The sequence below is a fragment of the Chiloscyllium plagiosum genome, unplaced genomic scaffold, assembly GCF_037043375.1.
Source record: "Chiloscyllium plagiosum isolate Xiang-an unplaced genomic scaffold, Cpla_swu_hap1 HiC_scaffold_33, whole genome shotgun sequence".
NCBI classification, from domain to species: Eukaryota; Metazoa; Chordata; class Chondrichthyes; order Orectolobiformes; family Hemiscylliidae; genus Chiloscyllium; species Chiloscyllium plagiosum.
Window position 1 is genome coordinate 7,162,773 of NW_028270171.1, and position 17,756 is coordinate 7,180,528.

Consider the following 17,756-nt stretch of genomic DNA (forward strand, 5'->3'; position numbering starts at 1 on the left):
GCTTGTAAATTTCTCAATACATGGATCGATTGGAGTAGCAATTAGAGACAATCTGATAAGATTTGCAAACAAAGACACTTACTGCACAACCCATCAGTAACAATGGAGACTCTCCCCAAACTCCCACATTTGCCAGGAAGAGTACCCCACTCTACTAAAGGCCATCTTTGCACCTTCACAATCTACAGACCCAGAAAATAGCACTGTCTTATTGTTCCATAAAAACACTGCTCCAGGCTAACCTAGTCCTTATGGAATATACTTTTAAAATTTAATCAAGGGGAAACTATCTCTTCAAGAAAGATCTGACTTGACTCACTACTAGATATTTACAGCAAGGTTGTACCCCAACACTATGCACTTATCTGATCCTGTGCTGTGAGGTCTCCCACACAGGTTTGGCTAAAGTCAGCTGTTAATTTTGGTGGTGTCAACTTTTCCAAGACACACATTTTTTGTCCAGAGATATTTGAAATCAAACAAACAGCAAAGGCAGTAACTGTGCAAATTCACTCTAGTGTCAGACATCATGCAGAGGCTGGTGTGTGTATGGAATGAGCCATCAGAGGAAGTGCTGGAGGCTGGTACAATTGCAACACTTAAAAGGCATCTGGATGCGTATCTGAATAGGAAGGATCGAGAGGGATATGGGCCAAGTGCTGATAAACGAGACTAGATTAGGTTTGGATATCAGATCGGCATGGACGAATTATTTCTGTGCTGTACACCTCTATGACACTATACTAGCTATTTCCATAAGTAGCACATCATCATTAGATACAGAGCAGCAAAGGGTCAAAAGTATTTCATGAGCTAAAGCAACTTGCAATTGAAGAATCATCCAGTTTATTCCTAGATAATCCAACCAATACATTTTGGTGAGTAACAATTCCTGTCCATGCACAAGCCAGCAAGTGTTACTGTATTACAGTTAGAGTTAAGGTCAGGATTATCAGATCATATACTATGGATGAAAAATACTATTTGCAATCCACAATAGTGCAACTACTTGGTCCAGGAGGCATACCATGTAAGGTTAAGGGTATAATACAAGCAACTCTGCAACACAAATAAAGAAGAAAATGTAGACACGTTTCACACTTGAATATTCACTTGTGAATGAAGGTCTTAAACATAGAGTCATAGAGATGAACAGCATGGAAACAGACCCTTCAGTCCAACCTGTCCATGCCAACCAGATATCCCAACCCAATCTAGTCCCACCTGCCAGCACCCAGCCCATGTCCCTCCAAACCCTTCCTATTCATATACCCATCCAATGCCTCTTAAATGTTGCAATTGCACCAACCTCCACCACATCCTCTGGCAGCTCATTCCATACACGTACCACCCTCTGCGTGAAAAACTTGCCCCTTAGGTGTCTTATATCTTTTCCCTCTCACCCTAAACCTATGCTCTCTAGTTCTGGACTCCCCGATCCCAGGGAAGGACTTTGTCTATTTATCTTATCCATGCCCCTCATAATTTTGTAAACCTCTATAAGGTCACCCCTCAGCCTCCGACGCTCCAGGGAAAACAGCCCCAGCCAGTTCAGCCTCTCTCTATAGCTTTCAAGTTTGTGAGACATGATTTCCCACGCACAAAGCTATGTTGACTATCCCGAATCAGTCCTTGCCTTTCCAAATACATGTATATCCTCTCCCTCAGGATTCCCTCCAACAACTTGCCCACCACTGAGGTCAGGCTCACCGGTCTATAGTTCCCTGGCTTGTCTTTACCGCCCTTAAACAGTGGCACCACATTTGCCAACCTCCAGTCTTCTGGCACCTCATCTGAGACTATCGATGATACAAATATCTCAGCAAGAGGCCTAGCAATCACTTCTCTAGCTTCCCACTGAGTTTTCAGGTACACCTTATCAGGTCCTGGGGATTTATCCACCTTTAACCATTTCAAGACATCCAGCACTTCCTCCTTTGTAATCTGGACATTTTGCAAGATGTCACCATCTATTTCCCTACAGTCTCTTTCTTCCATATCCTTTTCCACAGTAAATACTGATGCAAAGTATTCATTTTGTATCTTCCCTATTTTCTGTGGCTCCACACAAAGGCCGCCTTTGTAGAACATTATAGAACATAGAACAATACAGCACAGTATAGACCTTTCGGCCCTTGATGTTGCACCATCTGATGCCCGTCTAACCTACACGATTTCATTTTCATCCATATGTCTATCCAATGACCATTCAAATGACCTTAAAGTTGGCGAGTCTATTACTGTTGCAGGCAGGCCATTCCACACCTCTACTACTCTCTCAGTAAAGAAACTGCCTTTAAAGCTATGTCCCCTCGTGCTAGTCATCACCATCCAAGGAAAAAGGGTCTCACTGTGCACCCTATCTAACACTCTGATGATCTTATATGTTTCAATTAAGTCACCTCTAACCCTCTTCTCTCTAACAAAAACAGTCTTTTCTCATAAGACCTTCCCTCCATACCAGACAAGCTTCTAGTAAATCTCCTCTGCACCCTTTTCAAAACTTCCACATCCTTCCTATAATGCGGTGACCAGAACTGTATGCAATACTCTAAGTGCGGTCACACCAGAGCTTTGTACAGCTGCAGCACGACCTCATGGCTCTGAAACTCAATCCCTCTACTAATAAAAGCTAACACACCGTATGTCTTCTGAACAATCCTATCAACCTGGAGGCAACTGGAAGGGATCAATGTACATGGACACTGAGATCTCTCTGTTCATCTACACTATCAAGAATCTTACCATTAACCTAATACTCTGCATTCCTCTTACTCCCTCCAAAGTCAATCACCTCACACTTTTCCACATTAAACTCCATTTGCCACCTCTCAGCCAAGCTCTGCAGCTTATTTATGCCTCTCTATAAACTGCAACAGCCTTTGCCACTATCCACAACTCCACTGACCTTAGTTTCATCCGCGAATTTACTAACCCATCCTTCTACACCCTTATCCGGGTCATTTATAAAAATGACAAACAGCAGTGGACCCAAAATAGATCTTTATGGTGGCAGGGCCCCAAAAGAGATCCTAGCGGTACATTATTCAAGTAGTAAAGGAATTGCAATTGATAGTGAACAGTCAAATTATAGTCAATTATGCCAAGTGTCTTTAAAGGGAGGCTACAACAAGTCATGGAGCAACCAGGTATGGATCTAAAGGAAATGTTAATCATTGAATAAACAGTTGCTGGACAACCTGCAGGTGAAGTCATTCAGCTTCCTAGACTTTTTATGGAACCCAAAAAAGAGAGAAACTGCTGAGATTAATAAGGTCAATTATCAGGGAATTGTTTCAGATGGAAATCTGTGATTACGTAGGATTGGCGTACATAGTATTATGGACCGGACCAGACTCCCTCCAAATATATTAAGAAGGTAGTCGAGACCCTCACTTTTTCTGATTTTAAAGATAAATGTGTTGTGCTGCTTTCCAGCTGAAATTTGATTGGTCAAACTACTCTATGTTAAGCACAACACAATTTGGTCAAATATTACAATTGAAATACCACAGAAGAATAGAATAGAATAGAATTAGCCTAGCGGTAACTATTGGAATGCTTAACAAAATAACAGATACAGCAATTATTACTAATTAACTGTTCCAACATAGTAACATGCCATAAACATATCCTTGGCAAAAGGCATATTTAGGAAACAGATTGTCTCACGTGCAGTTCTCCAATCCAGGAGGAAAGAACATCAAAAGACAATTCTGAGAGAGAAAGAACTCCAGCTTTCAGCTGTAGCAAAGAAAGATGTGGCAGCTTTTCCCAACCCTAGCTGCTTTCAACCCTGCTGAGCCTTCAATAGCAACTAACATTCCCTGGTTCTGTGGGTGGGGGCTCAACCACACCCATTCAGGCTGCTTCTATTGTTCCAACTATTTAAAAAAAAACCAAAGCCTCACAAGTTGATTATCTTCTCATTGACAGCTCAGCACCTATTCCCCAATCTCTCTCAACCCTCAATACAAGAAAGCAGGACAAAACACACCTCTTAAAGCATAATCTTAGCAGAAATGTTTTCTAATCCTATCAGCACAAATAGAGTTCAGATGACAAAAATCTGCCAAGGGATAAAAGGGCATCTAGTGGAATCAAGGTCAGCAGTCCTCAAAGCAAAGTTCTGCTCATCCTCCAAATTGGAAGAGATCACTTTTTGAATGAATAGATTTTGAAACCTCCAGATTGCCTGAATATGCCTTGGGGAGAGATGGGGTCATGGTAATTGTAAGTATACATGAGAATGCATAAAGGTTTGTTATGAAAAAAGAAGCTTGTCAAAGGTTCTGAAAGATTAAATGCTGAGCATAGCGTTAAGATCATAGAATCCTTATCATGTGGAAACAGGCCATTAGGCCCAACAAGTCCATACCAACCCTCCCAAGAGTAACCCACCCAGACCCATTCCCTACTACTCTATATTTACCCCTTACTAATGCACCTAACCTACACATCCCTGCACACTGTGGGCAATTTAACATGGCCAATTCATCTAACCTGCACATCTTTGGGCTGTGGGAGGAAACTGGAGCACCCGGAGGAAACCCACACAGACACGGGGAGGATGTGCAAACTCCACACAGACAGTTGCCTGAGGCTGGAATCGAATCCAGGCTCCCTGGCACCGTGAGCTAGCAGTGCTAACCACTGAGCCACCGTGCCTTAAGCGCCATCCAATTTAATGATGTCATAAGGACTTGGGTGGGGAATGGTTGAGCAGCCCTGGATTGAGCAGTGGACAGACCTACCATCCTCACTGAAACAATTTCTGTCATCGTGCATTAAGATACATCTTATTTACAACTCTTCTTATTTAAAATGAGCCTCTTCTCATGAGCCCTGCCTAGTGATATTCCTCTGCAACACTTGACAAAGATTAGATCTCAATGTAAAAGGAGCATACTGTTGTATCATGGCTCACAGTCATTACCCCTTTAAAAGACACACTTACGATCTCACCATTGTATCACACCATATGACCCAAGGGTATAAAGGTTTCGGACTCCATCTTACTGAGGATCGCCTGAAGCATGACACACTACTTGAAGCAGTTCTGTGCTGTAGCCAGCCACTCATGTGCTTCTAGATACAGTGCTTATACATAATAACTAACTGTTGGATTTTCTGTAATACCACAACTGCACTGAGCTTCTTCTGTTACAAGAGATATCATAAGTATTGCAACATTGGATAAAACACCCTACTGGGATCAAAACTCACATCAGATGATGGCTGCAAGCCTACTCCACAATAAGCAAGATTCCAGCAATCTCATACAAAATGATGTCAATGATGGTTGTCCAAAGGTTGAGTTTACCAGCCTCCAAACAATAAATACAACCAGAATTTTGATGCAAGGAGACAAGCTGCATCATCTCATCCAGGACCTAACCACCTTGACGTCAATCTATGGGATCACAGAGGTCACAGCTGCATGAGGCAAAAAACCAAATTAGGTCAAATTGAGAGAAAGTGTTTCATTGGAAATAACATTTTTTTTTGCTCCATTCATTCCTATTTCTCTACTTAAAAGAAAAAAATATCAGCTGCTTTCGGCTGGGTACAGGATCTATCAATCCAAAATCTCTCCATGTCCCAATCTCTGATTGGCTCTGGGCCTCAACTTCTCCCCACAGCACTGCCTGCTCTTCCCCCAACTCCTTTGATCATTGGTACCTGGATTCATGGAGATTTCTAATTGGCTATCAGGGATTGTCAGTCATTGGTTGGTGACATCATTCCCTGGTTAGGTGCAGGATGTCCCAGGAGGATAAATGCAAGAGCTTGTGAGAAAGAGGCTCAGTCTAGTTGATAGTGAGCAGGAATAGTGAAGATGGCCTCCCAAGTGTGTCAGAACTACCACAAGGACTGTGAGGATGCTGTTAACAAGCAGATCAACCTGGAGCTCTATTCCTCCTATGTTTACCTCTCCATGGTGGGATTTGTGTTCTTTGGTGCTGCTTTTTGAAGTTTCTCTCTTTCAACAAAGTGGTTTTGAGCTTAGTTTTTGCTGCTTGGAGATCTCTCTATTTGCTGAGTGACCGTTAGTTTTTTCCATAGAGTGAGTGGACTCTACCTAGTTGCAGCTGCTCTATAATTAAGCTTCATCTCTTTTAAAATACTTCAGCTGCTGCCTAGGTTTTTATGAAGAAAAGGTGCTGCCTATTGGGTGTGCTTGTGCAAAAAGTGTAGCTCTCTGCTAATGTTATGACCTTCAAAATATCATAAGAATCCTGTTAAGTCCTTGACCAATACCATGTGAAATTGGTATATTTGACTGTGTGGTTTTCTACAAACCTAATAATATCTCTCAATTTGGCAAAATGCTTCAAATTCAATTGATGCCCATCAGTTGAATGTATGAAACATGCCAGTCAATTCTAAACAGTAACCTCTTGCCAAGTGAGTTCTCATCTTATGGTTCCTGAGGGATCAATCTTTCTGACATGGAAGCAAGTTTCCCCATCCTTTTAGTGGAGCTAAGAAAATTGTCTCTAGGGTGGGTGGGATAGCTCTCTTCCATATTGAAAATAGAAAGCCCCAGTCATCTATTCAACGTGACGACTAAATAACTTCACAAACTGGGGTTACTCCTGATGTCCAACAGTAAACACTTCAGCTAATTTGTGGTTTGGTGTTAACCAATTACCTTCACTGCTGAAGCAAATTTAGTGAAGGAACTAATTCCTGCCTATTAAGATCAGATGTGACTTGAAATTCTGCTCTTCCCCCAGTCCTCTTACTTTGACCGGGATGATGTTGCCCTGCGTCACTTTGCTGAGTTCTTCAAGGAGCAGTCCCATGAGGAACGGGAACACGCTGAGAAACTGATGGCATTCCAGAATAAACGCGGAGGCCGAGTCCTCCTGCAGGATATCAAGGTTGGTTTTGTTTTTTAGATTAAACAACTGTTTAATTTGAAACAACTTGATTCTATTGGCTTAATACTATACTTAAGTCCTTCATTTTCAACTTTTCATCCTCCTTTCCCTTGTGCATTTTTTAACTTTAATTCTGTCTGTCTTTTCTCTCCCAGAAGCCAGAGCAGGATGAGTGGGGCAATGGTCTGGAGGCAATGCAGAGAGCTCTGCAGATGGAGAAGGATGTGAACCAGAGTCTGCTGGATCTGCACAAACTCTCCTCTGGCCACACGGACCCTCATGTGAGTTTCTCATTTTTTTTTTCTCTCAAATTTGGCAGGAAATGATCTGTTTGTGTACTCAGGGGGGAGATTCCAATTACCATCTACCTGCCTCCTGCAGGCTGAAAACCATCAGCCTTTCAAAAGATATCCCAGAGTGCACCTCTCCCCCTCCACAATGTGGTGGAGATTGTCACATCTGTAATAGACGTCCCCTTCAGTTGCATTGTTTGTTCCTTGAGGCTAATCTTTGTCTCCTCTTCCAGCTGTGTGACTTCCTGGAGAGGCACTACTTGGATGAGCAAGTGAAGATGATCAAGAAGCTGGGAGATCACATCACCAACCTGAAGAGACTGGGAGCCCCTGAGAATGGCCTGGGAGAGTACCTGTTTGACAGGCTCACCCTGGGGGAGAGTGATTGAACTATTGTATTTCTCAGTTGGGCTTTGTGGAATGTGTAACTTGAAATAAAATGCTTAATATTTACTTGTTTGTGCCTCTTTAATTTGGAACCAACATCTATGCATTAATAGAAACAATTTAAGATCCCTCTTTCAATCTGCCAATTCTGGGTCCCAGCTCGAGGCCGAAGAGCATTGTTTGAAAGACTTTTAATGTAAGTTGCCTTTTTACAATCTAATCTTGGACTGTTGCTTGGGCTCTAGAAAATGGAACAAGGTCACGTGGTCCATTGACTATTTCAACACAATCATGATTGAGCATTCAACTCTCTACCTTTTTTGGTATCTTTAGCCTTAAGTCTATTTTTCCTCTGACCCTGTGTTTTGGCTTCCACTGCAGTGATGGGGAAATCTGTGAATGCTTTTCTAGGGTGGAGAAATTTCTCATCTTAGTCCTAGATGACCATCTTGAATCTTTTTAGAGACGTCTGGTTCCTGACTGCTCAGTTACCAAGACAACTTTCTCACAGCTTTAACATGATCTAGTCATATCCATATAGCATGGATACAGACCCTTCAGTCCATACTGACTAATTCCAAATCAAGCCAGTCCCCTCTATCTGTTCTTGGCTCATACATCTCCAATAGCTTTTGTATGAACTTATACAAATGCCTTGCCAAGGTTGTAACTGTATCTGCATTCACCACTTCCCCTAGCAGTTCATTCCATGTATGAACTAATATGGTGGTTTCAAACTTTAAACTTTCTTGTAATTTTATTTTAAAAATGACCCCAGTCTGAAATTCTGTTCTAGTCTTAGGAAAAGACAGCTGTCAATCACCTTTATCTACACCCCTCTGAGTTTATTTAACCTCCTCTGTTCCAGCCTCTCCTTGTAATTCAAAGCCTCCAATCCTAGCAGCATCCTGGTATATCTCTACTGAAACCTCTCCACGTTAATAACCGCCTTCCTGTAGTAGAGTGACCAGAACTGATCAAAGTATTCCAGGAAAAGTCCCTGTACAATCCCAACATGATGTTCTAACTCCTATACTCAAATGACTGCAATTTAAAGCAAGTATGTTAAATGTCTTTAAAAGCCATAGAACAACACAGCACAGAACAGGCCCTTCGGCCCACGATGTTGTGCCGACTATTTGTCCTAGCTTAAGCACCTATCTGTGTACCTATCCAATTGCCGCTTAAAGGTCACCAATGATTCTGACTCTACCACTCCCACAGGCAGCGCATTCCATGACCCCACCACTCTCTGGGTAAAGAAAAGACACAATATGTGAGAAACTCACATGTGACACAAACTTCCAAGAATTATGTATCAGAGTCGCTTGATCTCTGTTCTACAGTACTATCCAAGGGTCTACTTTACTTGTATAAGTCATACCCTTGGTTGTTTTACCAAAATGCAATACCTTTATGCTTATCCAAAATCAAGTCCATCTGCTACTCTTTAGCCCATTGACCCTATTGATCAAGATCTCTTTGCCCTGTTAAAATTTCATGGGCTTCTGGCATTCTTCCCCTTATCGATGCCACCAACTTTCTAAACTCCAGTGTGTATATATAGTCCTAATGATCCAGCTATCCTTCATTCAGTCCTGCCATCTGGTAATTTTTATTGGAGTCATAGAGCCCTACAGCACAAAAACAGGCCCTTTGGTCCAAACCAGTCCATGCCAACCAAAATGTCCATCCATGCTCACCCCATTTCCCTGCAGTTGGCCCATATTCTTCTAATTCTTTCCTATCTGTGTATTTGTCCAAATGTCTTTTAAGTTTTGTTAATGTACCCACTTCAACCACTTCCACTGGCAGCTCATTCCGTATGCGTACCACCTTCTGTAAAAAGGTTGACCCTCAGGTTCCCTTTTATTCTTTCTCCTCGATTCCCCAACCCTGGGAAAAAGACTGAGTGCATTCACCCTATCTATACCTTATACACTTTTATAAGATCTTTCCTCCGTCTCCTACATTCTAAAGAAAAAAGTCCTCATTTGTCCAATCTTTCCCCAAACTCAGACCATTAAATTTCTTCTGCACTCTTTCCAATTTAATACCATCCTTCCCATAGCAAGGTGCCTGAAATTGAACACAATTCTCCAAGTGTAGCCTCACCAAAGTCCTGTATAATGCAACATTTCTTCCCAACTTCTATACTCAATGCTCTACCCAATGAAGGCCAGTGTGCCAAAAGTATTTTTCACTGTCCTGTCTACATGTGACTCCACTTTCAGAGAACTGTGAACCTGAACTTCAAAGTCCCTCTGTTCCACTACACGCCTTAAGATTCTACCATTCACCATAAAACTCCTACCTTGATTTGACTTTCCAAAATGCAAGGCCTCACACATACCTGTATTAAACTCCATTTGCAGTCAGAATATTCATCATGAGACCAAAACTGCACACACCATTCTGAGTATGGTCTTATCAATAACTTGTACAATTCCAGCAAGACATCCCTGCTCCTATACTCTCATCTTCCTGTTGCAAATGCCAACAGGCCATCTGCTGTCTTCCCTGCCTGCTGCACCTGCATGTTTCTTTCAGCAGTTGGTGTTCTAGGAGACCCAGGTCTTGTTGCATCTTCCCCGCACCCCAACCTCCCAAACTATTGCCATTTGGATAATCTACATTCTTCTTGAGAACTGCCATCAGAATATGAGATTTAAGTCCCTGCATTCTTTTATGTTTGCAGTCATATTTCATCTTTGCCATTGTATAGGGCACAATGGCTCAGTAGTTAGCACTGCCAGCACCTTGGTTTGATTGCAGCCTCAGGTGACTGTCTGTGCAGCATTTGCACGTTCTCCCTGTGTCTGCGTGGGTGTCCTCTGGGTGCTCCGGTTTCCTCCCACTATCCAAAGATGTTCAGGTGAGGTGAATTGGCCATGCTAAATTGCCTATCATGTTCAGGGATGTGCTAGGTGCATTAGTTAGGGGTAACTGTAGAGTAGTACAGGAATGGATCTGGGTGGATTACTCTTGGGAGGGACAATGTGAACTTGTCAGGCCAAACGGCCTGTTTTCATACTGTAGTGATTCTGTGATGATTCTATAGAAGTTCATCAATAAGAATTTATGCTTCTTACCACTTTGATTTTTTAATCCATACCCACAGGTAGATATTGATTGGAAGCAGTTCCTGTGGGAAGGATCAATCAATAGTTGCCCCCAGAGCCAGTACAACCATAGGCTTTCATCAAAGCCTGTGGGGACCATTGGATGACCACATGATGTCTGTCAGTTTGGTCAAAGCCCATTGTGACCATTGGACGTTCACTGCATCTTGAATTCTTGTTTCATCTCGAACGGGTATCAAGATCTGATTGCATTTTCTGTTCATGTGGATTGACTGTGTCTGTTGGTGGTATTTCTCTCTGGAAGCTCCTGCCTGTCACGTAACTAACAGTTCCAGATGTGAATCACTGTTGCTCTGTCTGGTGCACCTAAAGCAAAAGTTAATCCAAGGGAGCACATCTCATCACTTAATCCAGGAATAAACCCTTCTAAAATGAAACCAGAAGTCAACATATGAGATCTCAGTGACACAGCCACTTGAAGCAAAAGGATCAGATCAGGTTATGAAAAAGCACTTCAAAAGTAATTTTTTTAAAAATCATTCCATTTTTATCTAGCTGTAAACAACCAGCTAGTTGGAAGTTTGTTGAGAACCTATTAATCTAAAAGCAGTGACCTCATCAAGATTAATAGCCCAAATATTGACATTTCAAAGCTCTGATTGGCTCTGGGTCTTGGCCCTCTCCCACCCCACCCCCCCTCTGTCCCCTTTGTTCATTGGTGCCTGGATTGATGAGAGATTCTGTTTGGCTATTCAGATTTGTCAATCATCATTGGTGATGTCACCACTGTTTCAGTGCAGGATGTTCCAGGAAGATAAATACAACAGCTAGGGGGAGAGAGGCTTAGTTTTAGAGTTGTGTGGGTAATAGTGAGTAGGAATAGTGAAGATGGCCTCCCAAGTGTGTCAGAACTACCACAAGGACTGTGAGGACGCTGTTAACAAGCAGATCAACCTGGAGCTCTATTCCTCCTATGTTTACCTCTCCATGGTGAGGCTTGTGCTTCTATCAAAAGTATTGTGGAAAAGTTGGACTTTCTCCAATTTAACACTAACCTGAACTTTTTTTCTTCTTGAGAATTGAGCTACTTCAAAAATATGATTCGCAACATTGATGTGACTGCTCCTTGTTGTTGCTACACCCTGATGCAAAGCTTTAAAGCTGAAACTATCTTGGCTCCTGCCTTTGCTAATGTAATGAGTATAAACCTGGATGAATGTCTGTTTGCTTTTGTCTTACTGACATGGGCAAAGTTTGCTCTGTGCTGACTACAACTAGAAAATGTCTGTTGTTTTTTTAACTTAAGACTGATACAATGTCAACTCCATTCACTGAGTTGTAACTGTCATACTGTTGTGAATTTTAGTGTCACTACAAACTCTTGGGTTCTGGTACCAAGATTCCAAGACTATGCATGTGTGAAGTGGCTTTTATTAAAGTATTAATTTGAAATGTAGGGATCTCTGCTTTATAATTTCTCAGTAAGGTCAGCTGTGTTGATCAATATCATAGGAGAATCCTTGAGTGGATGTTGTCCCAGAATGTAGGATAATTTCCTGTTATTTGAGATAAAGCTGAGAAGCTCTCCATATCAGGTGCCAGTGTATCTATGTAGTTATGAGTTCAATTTGTACTTTACATGGAAGGTAATTCCAATAGATCTCTTTTTTAAACAAGTAAAGCTCACTAATGTTCACCAGTGAATTAGATCTCACTACTAATAAAGGAACTAAGTGCTCCTTTGGTGCAGTGGTAGTGTCTCCTACTCCTGAGCCAGGAGGCCCAGGGCTTGCATCCCAAAGGTACGACATGCCAAATAAACATGTTTTAAAGTGGCTGACAATCGTGCTGCATGCTGTAATTTTATTATGAAATCTATTCTACTTTATCCCCAGTCCTCTTACTTTGACCGGGATGATGTTGCCCTGCGTCACTTTGCTGAGTTCTTCAAGGAGCAGTCCCATGAGGAACGGGAACATGCTGAGAAACTGATGGAATTCCAGAATCAACGTGGAGGCAGAGTCCTCCTGCAGGATGTCAAGGTTGGGTTTGACTAATCTCTCCTAGATTAAACAATTGTACTTCAAATTATTTGAAGCAACTTGATTTAAATGCTTATTTGTCTAGCACAATTACTGCCAATCTAATGTGGATTTAAAGCAATTCAATTCCAATTAATCATAATGCTATAAGCCATATTGCTTCATCCACTAAAACTGAACTTGACCTGTAATAAAGTGACCACTTTACTTTTCCCTCCCTCCAGAAGCCAGAGCAGGATGAGTGGGGCAATGGTCTGGAGGCAATGCAGAGAGCTCTGCAGTTGGAGAAGGATGTGAACCAGAGTCTGCTGGATCTGCACAAACTCTCCTCTGACCACACGGACCCTCATGTGAGTTCCTGATGTATTTATGTCTGGGATCTGTCTTAAATGGATAAGACATTTGGTCCTTTAGCCTCTGAATTTTATGTAAATGGTGGTGAGTGCAGTATGGGAGTGGACCACGCTTCTGGTGTAACCCAGATCTGAGCACTTTCTAAAGGCTCCTCAGCAATCTGTCACATCACTTAACTGTCCACTCTCCATTATTGAGGAGAATACCAGTCTTGGAGAAAAGTCAAGCTGATCTTGACATAATCAGATTTTCTCTTTGCCTTCCAGCTGTGTGACTTCCTGGAGAGGCACTACTTGGATGAGCAAGTGAAGATGATCAAGAAGCTGGGAGATGACATCACCAACCTGAAGAGACTGGGAGCCCCTGAGAATGGCCTGGGAGAGTACCTGTTTGACAGGCTCACCCTGGGGGAGAGCGACTGAACTGACTGCAGGGATTGAACTAAGTGGAGAAACTTGTAGAGCTGCTGCTTCTAATACACGAAGTGTCCTGGGCTCTATATTGTAAATTACTAAATAAACAATTCCCCAATGGATTGGGGTTTTTATCTTTCTTGTGGATGAATTGATCAAGTTGTGGATTTATCCACATTGTGGAATGGGATCACTGTATCTAAATATTCAGGGTCAATTAGTGAATCCTGTTATGATCCAAGATTTACAGGATGCACTCCAATCTGAGAAAACCGACTTGTCTTAATCTCAAAACAATGATCTACAGATGCTGGAAGTCAAATTGCTGGGGGGTGGCGGGGGGAGAGAAAAGCTCTGTATTTCTAGCAATAACTGTGGAGAGAAAGCAACTTCTGATTGTTTTTTTTTTTTGCTTACCTACATACAAGCTTTTTCTTTAGTGATTTTCCCTTGTGCTGTCAGAGTTCTCAGAATCTAACTTTCTTGCCAGAACAAAACTGTTGCAGGTGATCTGGGCATTAGTTTCCCAATGACTCCAGCATTGGGTCACTTCTTTGCAAGATCAAACCTAGTCAATGGTGGTCACCTAGTAGAGGAAATCTGAGAAGCCTGTGTTAGAAACTCCAACAATCAACCAAATGGAGTTTGTCTCCATGGCAGTTCCAAAATCTCACCATATTTGCCACGGTTTCTTAGAGGGAGAATCAATTTCTCCCTCTAAAGTTGTTAATGTAACATCCTTGGATTGGGGGTCCAGTCCCAACATGGGAGGAGCCCATGGGCAATGGAGGGCTGCAATCACTCAAGTGAAGGTAGCTAAACTCTTTCATAGTTCATAAAATGCACAAAAATTAGGGATGGCTAAATATCACTCCCACCATTCTATACCTCTAAAAAAAGTATTGCTAAAATCAGTCTCACATAACTGTGTATGACAATCAATTTGGGGGAATTACTCAAGTGGCAATCTTTCCTCCTCCTTGTCCTATTAATGTTGTTGAATGGCTTCAAATGATGTTTCAGTTGTAAGTATCCAGTGTCTGAAGAGCTTTGAGGAATGCAATAGGTTTAATAAGATTCCCGTGTTTTATTCACTATTAATGCCTCTTCATTTCAGGGTTCTGTGTGTTTTTGCTGTTGAGAAATTCATGAAGGGAAATGAATTTAAGATTTAAATAACTTCTGCTAACAGGGGATACTGAATTTAAATACTCCTTGGGGAAAGATTGCTCCTGTTAGATGTTTCCTGACAGTCCTTAAGGACTATGTGACATTCCAGTATAATAGCTCTGTAACAGTCAGGTCGGTCAGTTGTTAGAATAGACAGTGACATTAAGGCACAGAAACCAGACTAAATGTGTTCAGTGTAAACCACAAATTAAATCATGGGAGCAGCCCATGGAGGCTAACACCTAACTGCTGATAGTAAGCCTGCAAGTTGATGTAGAGATAAACAGAAGTGTGGTGAGTCTCTGTACAGTATGAGAGGTTGCTGATCCAATTTTTGAGAAAGGAAATGTTAAACACTCCTGGAGGCCAACCCAGAGAACTCATTGTTAAAAAGGAATTACCTTTGTCCATATGTCAGCCATTTGTCATTTTCTATTTCCAAATTATTGGAATAGTTAGGGAAACATGCTGTTGGGAGATTGGATTCCCCTCTGATGGGAATTAATGGAATAAATTCAAAACCTCCCAGATACAAGTATTGTAAATAAAAGACAAGACTCAACACAAAACATGTGGATGAATGATACATTTGAGGGGTTAATCTCAGACATTCTAACATCAGAACAGAACTGATGATATTAAATGGGCTGGAAGTTGGGATATGATCACAACAGTGGTACAGGATAACCACCATCATGGCATCTAACTGAGGCAGGGAGGAGGACATTGAAGAATCAAGTGGTCCCAGACAACTACCATTCATAGGATTGGATTGTGGAAATAACAGCATTGAGCAGGTCTGTCTGGATCAAAGAGAGGGCTACGCACTGACCACTCAGCAGGCTGGCCTCCGGTTATTTCCATAAGGATCATCCTGAATGAAACACCTGGTATTGCAGTTGGAAGATGGGACAGGATCGGTCAGCCTGACTCCAGCCTCTAATGAGAAGCAGCCGGAGCCGTGGGGTTGGGGATTTTGGGGATGGCGAGTGTTCCAGCCAAATCGGAGTGATCCTGGGCTGGAGGGGTCTGCAGCTGGAGGGAGGGTGCGAATCAGTCAAGCTGGCTAACGGACCCATCGTTCTCACCAGAAACTGAGTGGAGGGTGGTACATCATCAGCAATATCTGAGGGGCGCTGGGGCTGAGAGCTTTACACAATTTTTAAAAATTCTCTCATGGGATGTGGGGTTGCTGGTTGGCCCGTCCCTAGTTGCCCCTTGAGAAGGTGGGGGTGTGCTGCCTTCTTGAACCACAGCAGTCCATGTGCTGTAGGTAGACCCACAATACCCTTAGTGAGGGAATACCAGGATTTTGACCTGAGACTCTGAAGGGACAGTGATATATTTCCAAGTCAGGATGGTGAGAGATTTGAAGGGGAACTTACAGGGGCTGGAGTTCCCATGTATCTACCTCCCTTGCTCTTCTAGATGGAAGTAGTCATGGGTTTCAAAGGATCTTTGGCGAATTTCTGCAGTGCATCTTTCAGATAATAAACATGGCTGCCACTGAACATTGATGGTGGAGGGAGTGGATGTTTGTGGGTTTGGTGCCAATCAGGCGGCTGCTTTGTCCTGGATGGTGTCGAGCTTCTTGAGTGTTGTTGGAGCAGCCCCCATCCAGGCAAGTGGGGAGTATTCCCTCGCACTCCTGACTTGTGCCTTGTAGGCTGTGGACAGAATTTGGGGAGTGAGGAGGTGAGTTAATCATCACAGCATTCCGAGCCTCTGCTCTCGTAGCCACTGTGTTTATGTGGTGAGTCCAGCTGAGTTTCTGGTCAATGGTAAGTTAAAGGATGTTAATAACGGGATTATTCAGTGATTGTAGAGTCATTGAAAGTCAAGTGATATTTGGTAGATTGTATTGCAGAGCGTCATTGCCTGGCATTTGTCTGGTGTAATTTTATTTGCCACTTCTCAGCCCAAGCCTGGATATTGTCCAGATCTTGTTGCATTAGTATGTGGACTGTTTCAGTATCGGAGGAGTGATGAATGGTGCTGAACATTGTACAATCATCAGCGAACATCCTCAGTTCTGACCTAATGAGGGAGGGAAACATAAAGTAATTTAGTGGCAACAAACAAAACCAGGCGTTTTTGGATTTGCATTGTATACAATTTGGACAGAAATGTAAGGTTATGTTGGTTGAAGTTTCATTTGAATCAGCCATGCCCGTCTGCTGTCTGTTTTAGGTGAGTCTCAATATTAAATCAGGGTGAGATTTAAATTGGACAAACCAATCAAGATGTTGTACCATTTAGACAAGCTGAGAGGTATTGTACCAGGGCATCACGAGGTTTATTCTAACAAACAGGTTTGTGGTTGACCAAACACTGCATCTGTGTGATAGTGTTCTTTATGAAATTCTAAATTCCAAGGACCATTGTCAGAGGGAACAAGAACAGGAACCGTTCGGATATATTCACCCCGTTTTTTGGTGAGGATGCTATCTGCAGGAAAATCCCACTCCTACAGGACTGCCATTCTTAAACGGGCAGCAACATACAACTAACAGAAGAGCACAGAAGCCAACAAAAACATAGAAAAACATTATACCGTACCATTTAAAGACCACAAGAATGGAAAGCAAAACCAGGTTTGATACACCATCGACACTCTGTTAGAGCTCCAGTTATTTTAATAAAGAATCAATCTTACTTAATGTATCAACCGGTAACTGATAATGTTTGACCAAAGTCCTTTGTGATCACTGGGTATTCCCTGCATCTCAGACCCACTTTGACCAGGACATGTATCAATCTCAAGATACATTTTATTTTTGGGTGGGTCAACTGTGTCCATTGGTGGGATCTGTCTCAGGAGAGTAGTGTTTAGATGGTGATTGGTGGTTTCTGCTGTCAATCACATGCTCCCCCATCTGGCCAATCTGACCCAGAGTTTAATCCAAGGGAACAAATCTCATCACCTAATCTAGGACTGAACCATTTTTAGAATGAAACCAGATGGAAAGTCGAGGCAAAAGGACCAGATTTGGTCAGATGATGAAAAAGTGCTTCCCTAAAAGTAACATTCTTTAATTACTTTGCGAGTTTTGAAAAGATTTGTAACTCAGGTTGAGGTTTTAATTACTTCATTTGCCAAAAAGTTAGTCCCTTTTTTTCTAAAAGC

The 17,756-nt window shown here is 42.2% G+C and overlaps 2 protein-coding genes across 2 annotated transcripts; both read left to right on the forward strand.

Moving 5' to 3' along the window:
• Positions 1-5,839: 5,839 nt before the first annotated feature.
• LOC148141200 (ferritin heavy chain A-like) lies at positions 5,840-7,569 on the forward strand. The gene is made up of 4 exons (XM_087978023.1): positions 5,840-5,941; positions 6,741-6,887; positions 7,043-7,168; positions 7,414-7,569. Exons 1-4 carry the CDS (start codon positions 5,840-5,842, stop codon positions 7,567-7,569), a joined length of 531 nt encoding a protein of 176 aa, XP_087834149.1.
• A 3,928-nt stretch (positions 7,570-11,497) lies between these two features.
• LOC122542144 (ferritin heavy chain, oocyte isoform-like) lies at positions 11,498-13,604 on the forward strand. Its single transcript, XM_043679558.2, has 4 exons — positions 11,498-11,640; positions 12,546-12,692; positions 12,917-13,042; positions 13,313-13,604. The coding sequence occupies exons 1-4, from the start codon at positions 11,539-11,541 to the stop codon at positions 13,466-13,468; spliced, it is 531 nt and encodes a 176-aa protein (XP_043535493.2). The 5' UTR covers positions 11,498-11,538; the 3' UTR covers positions 13,469-13,604.
• Positions 13,605-17,756: the final 4,152 nt, after the last annotated feature.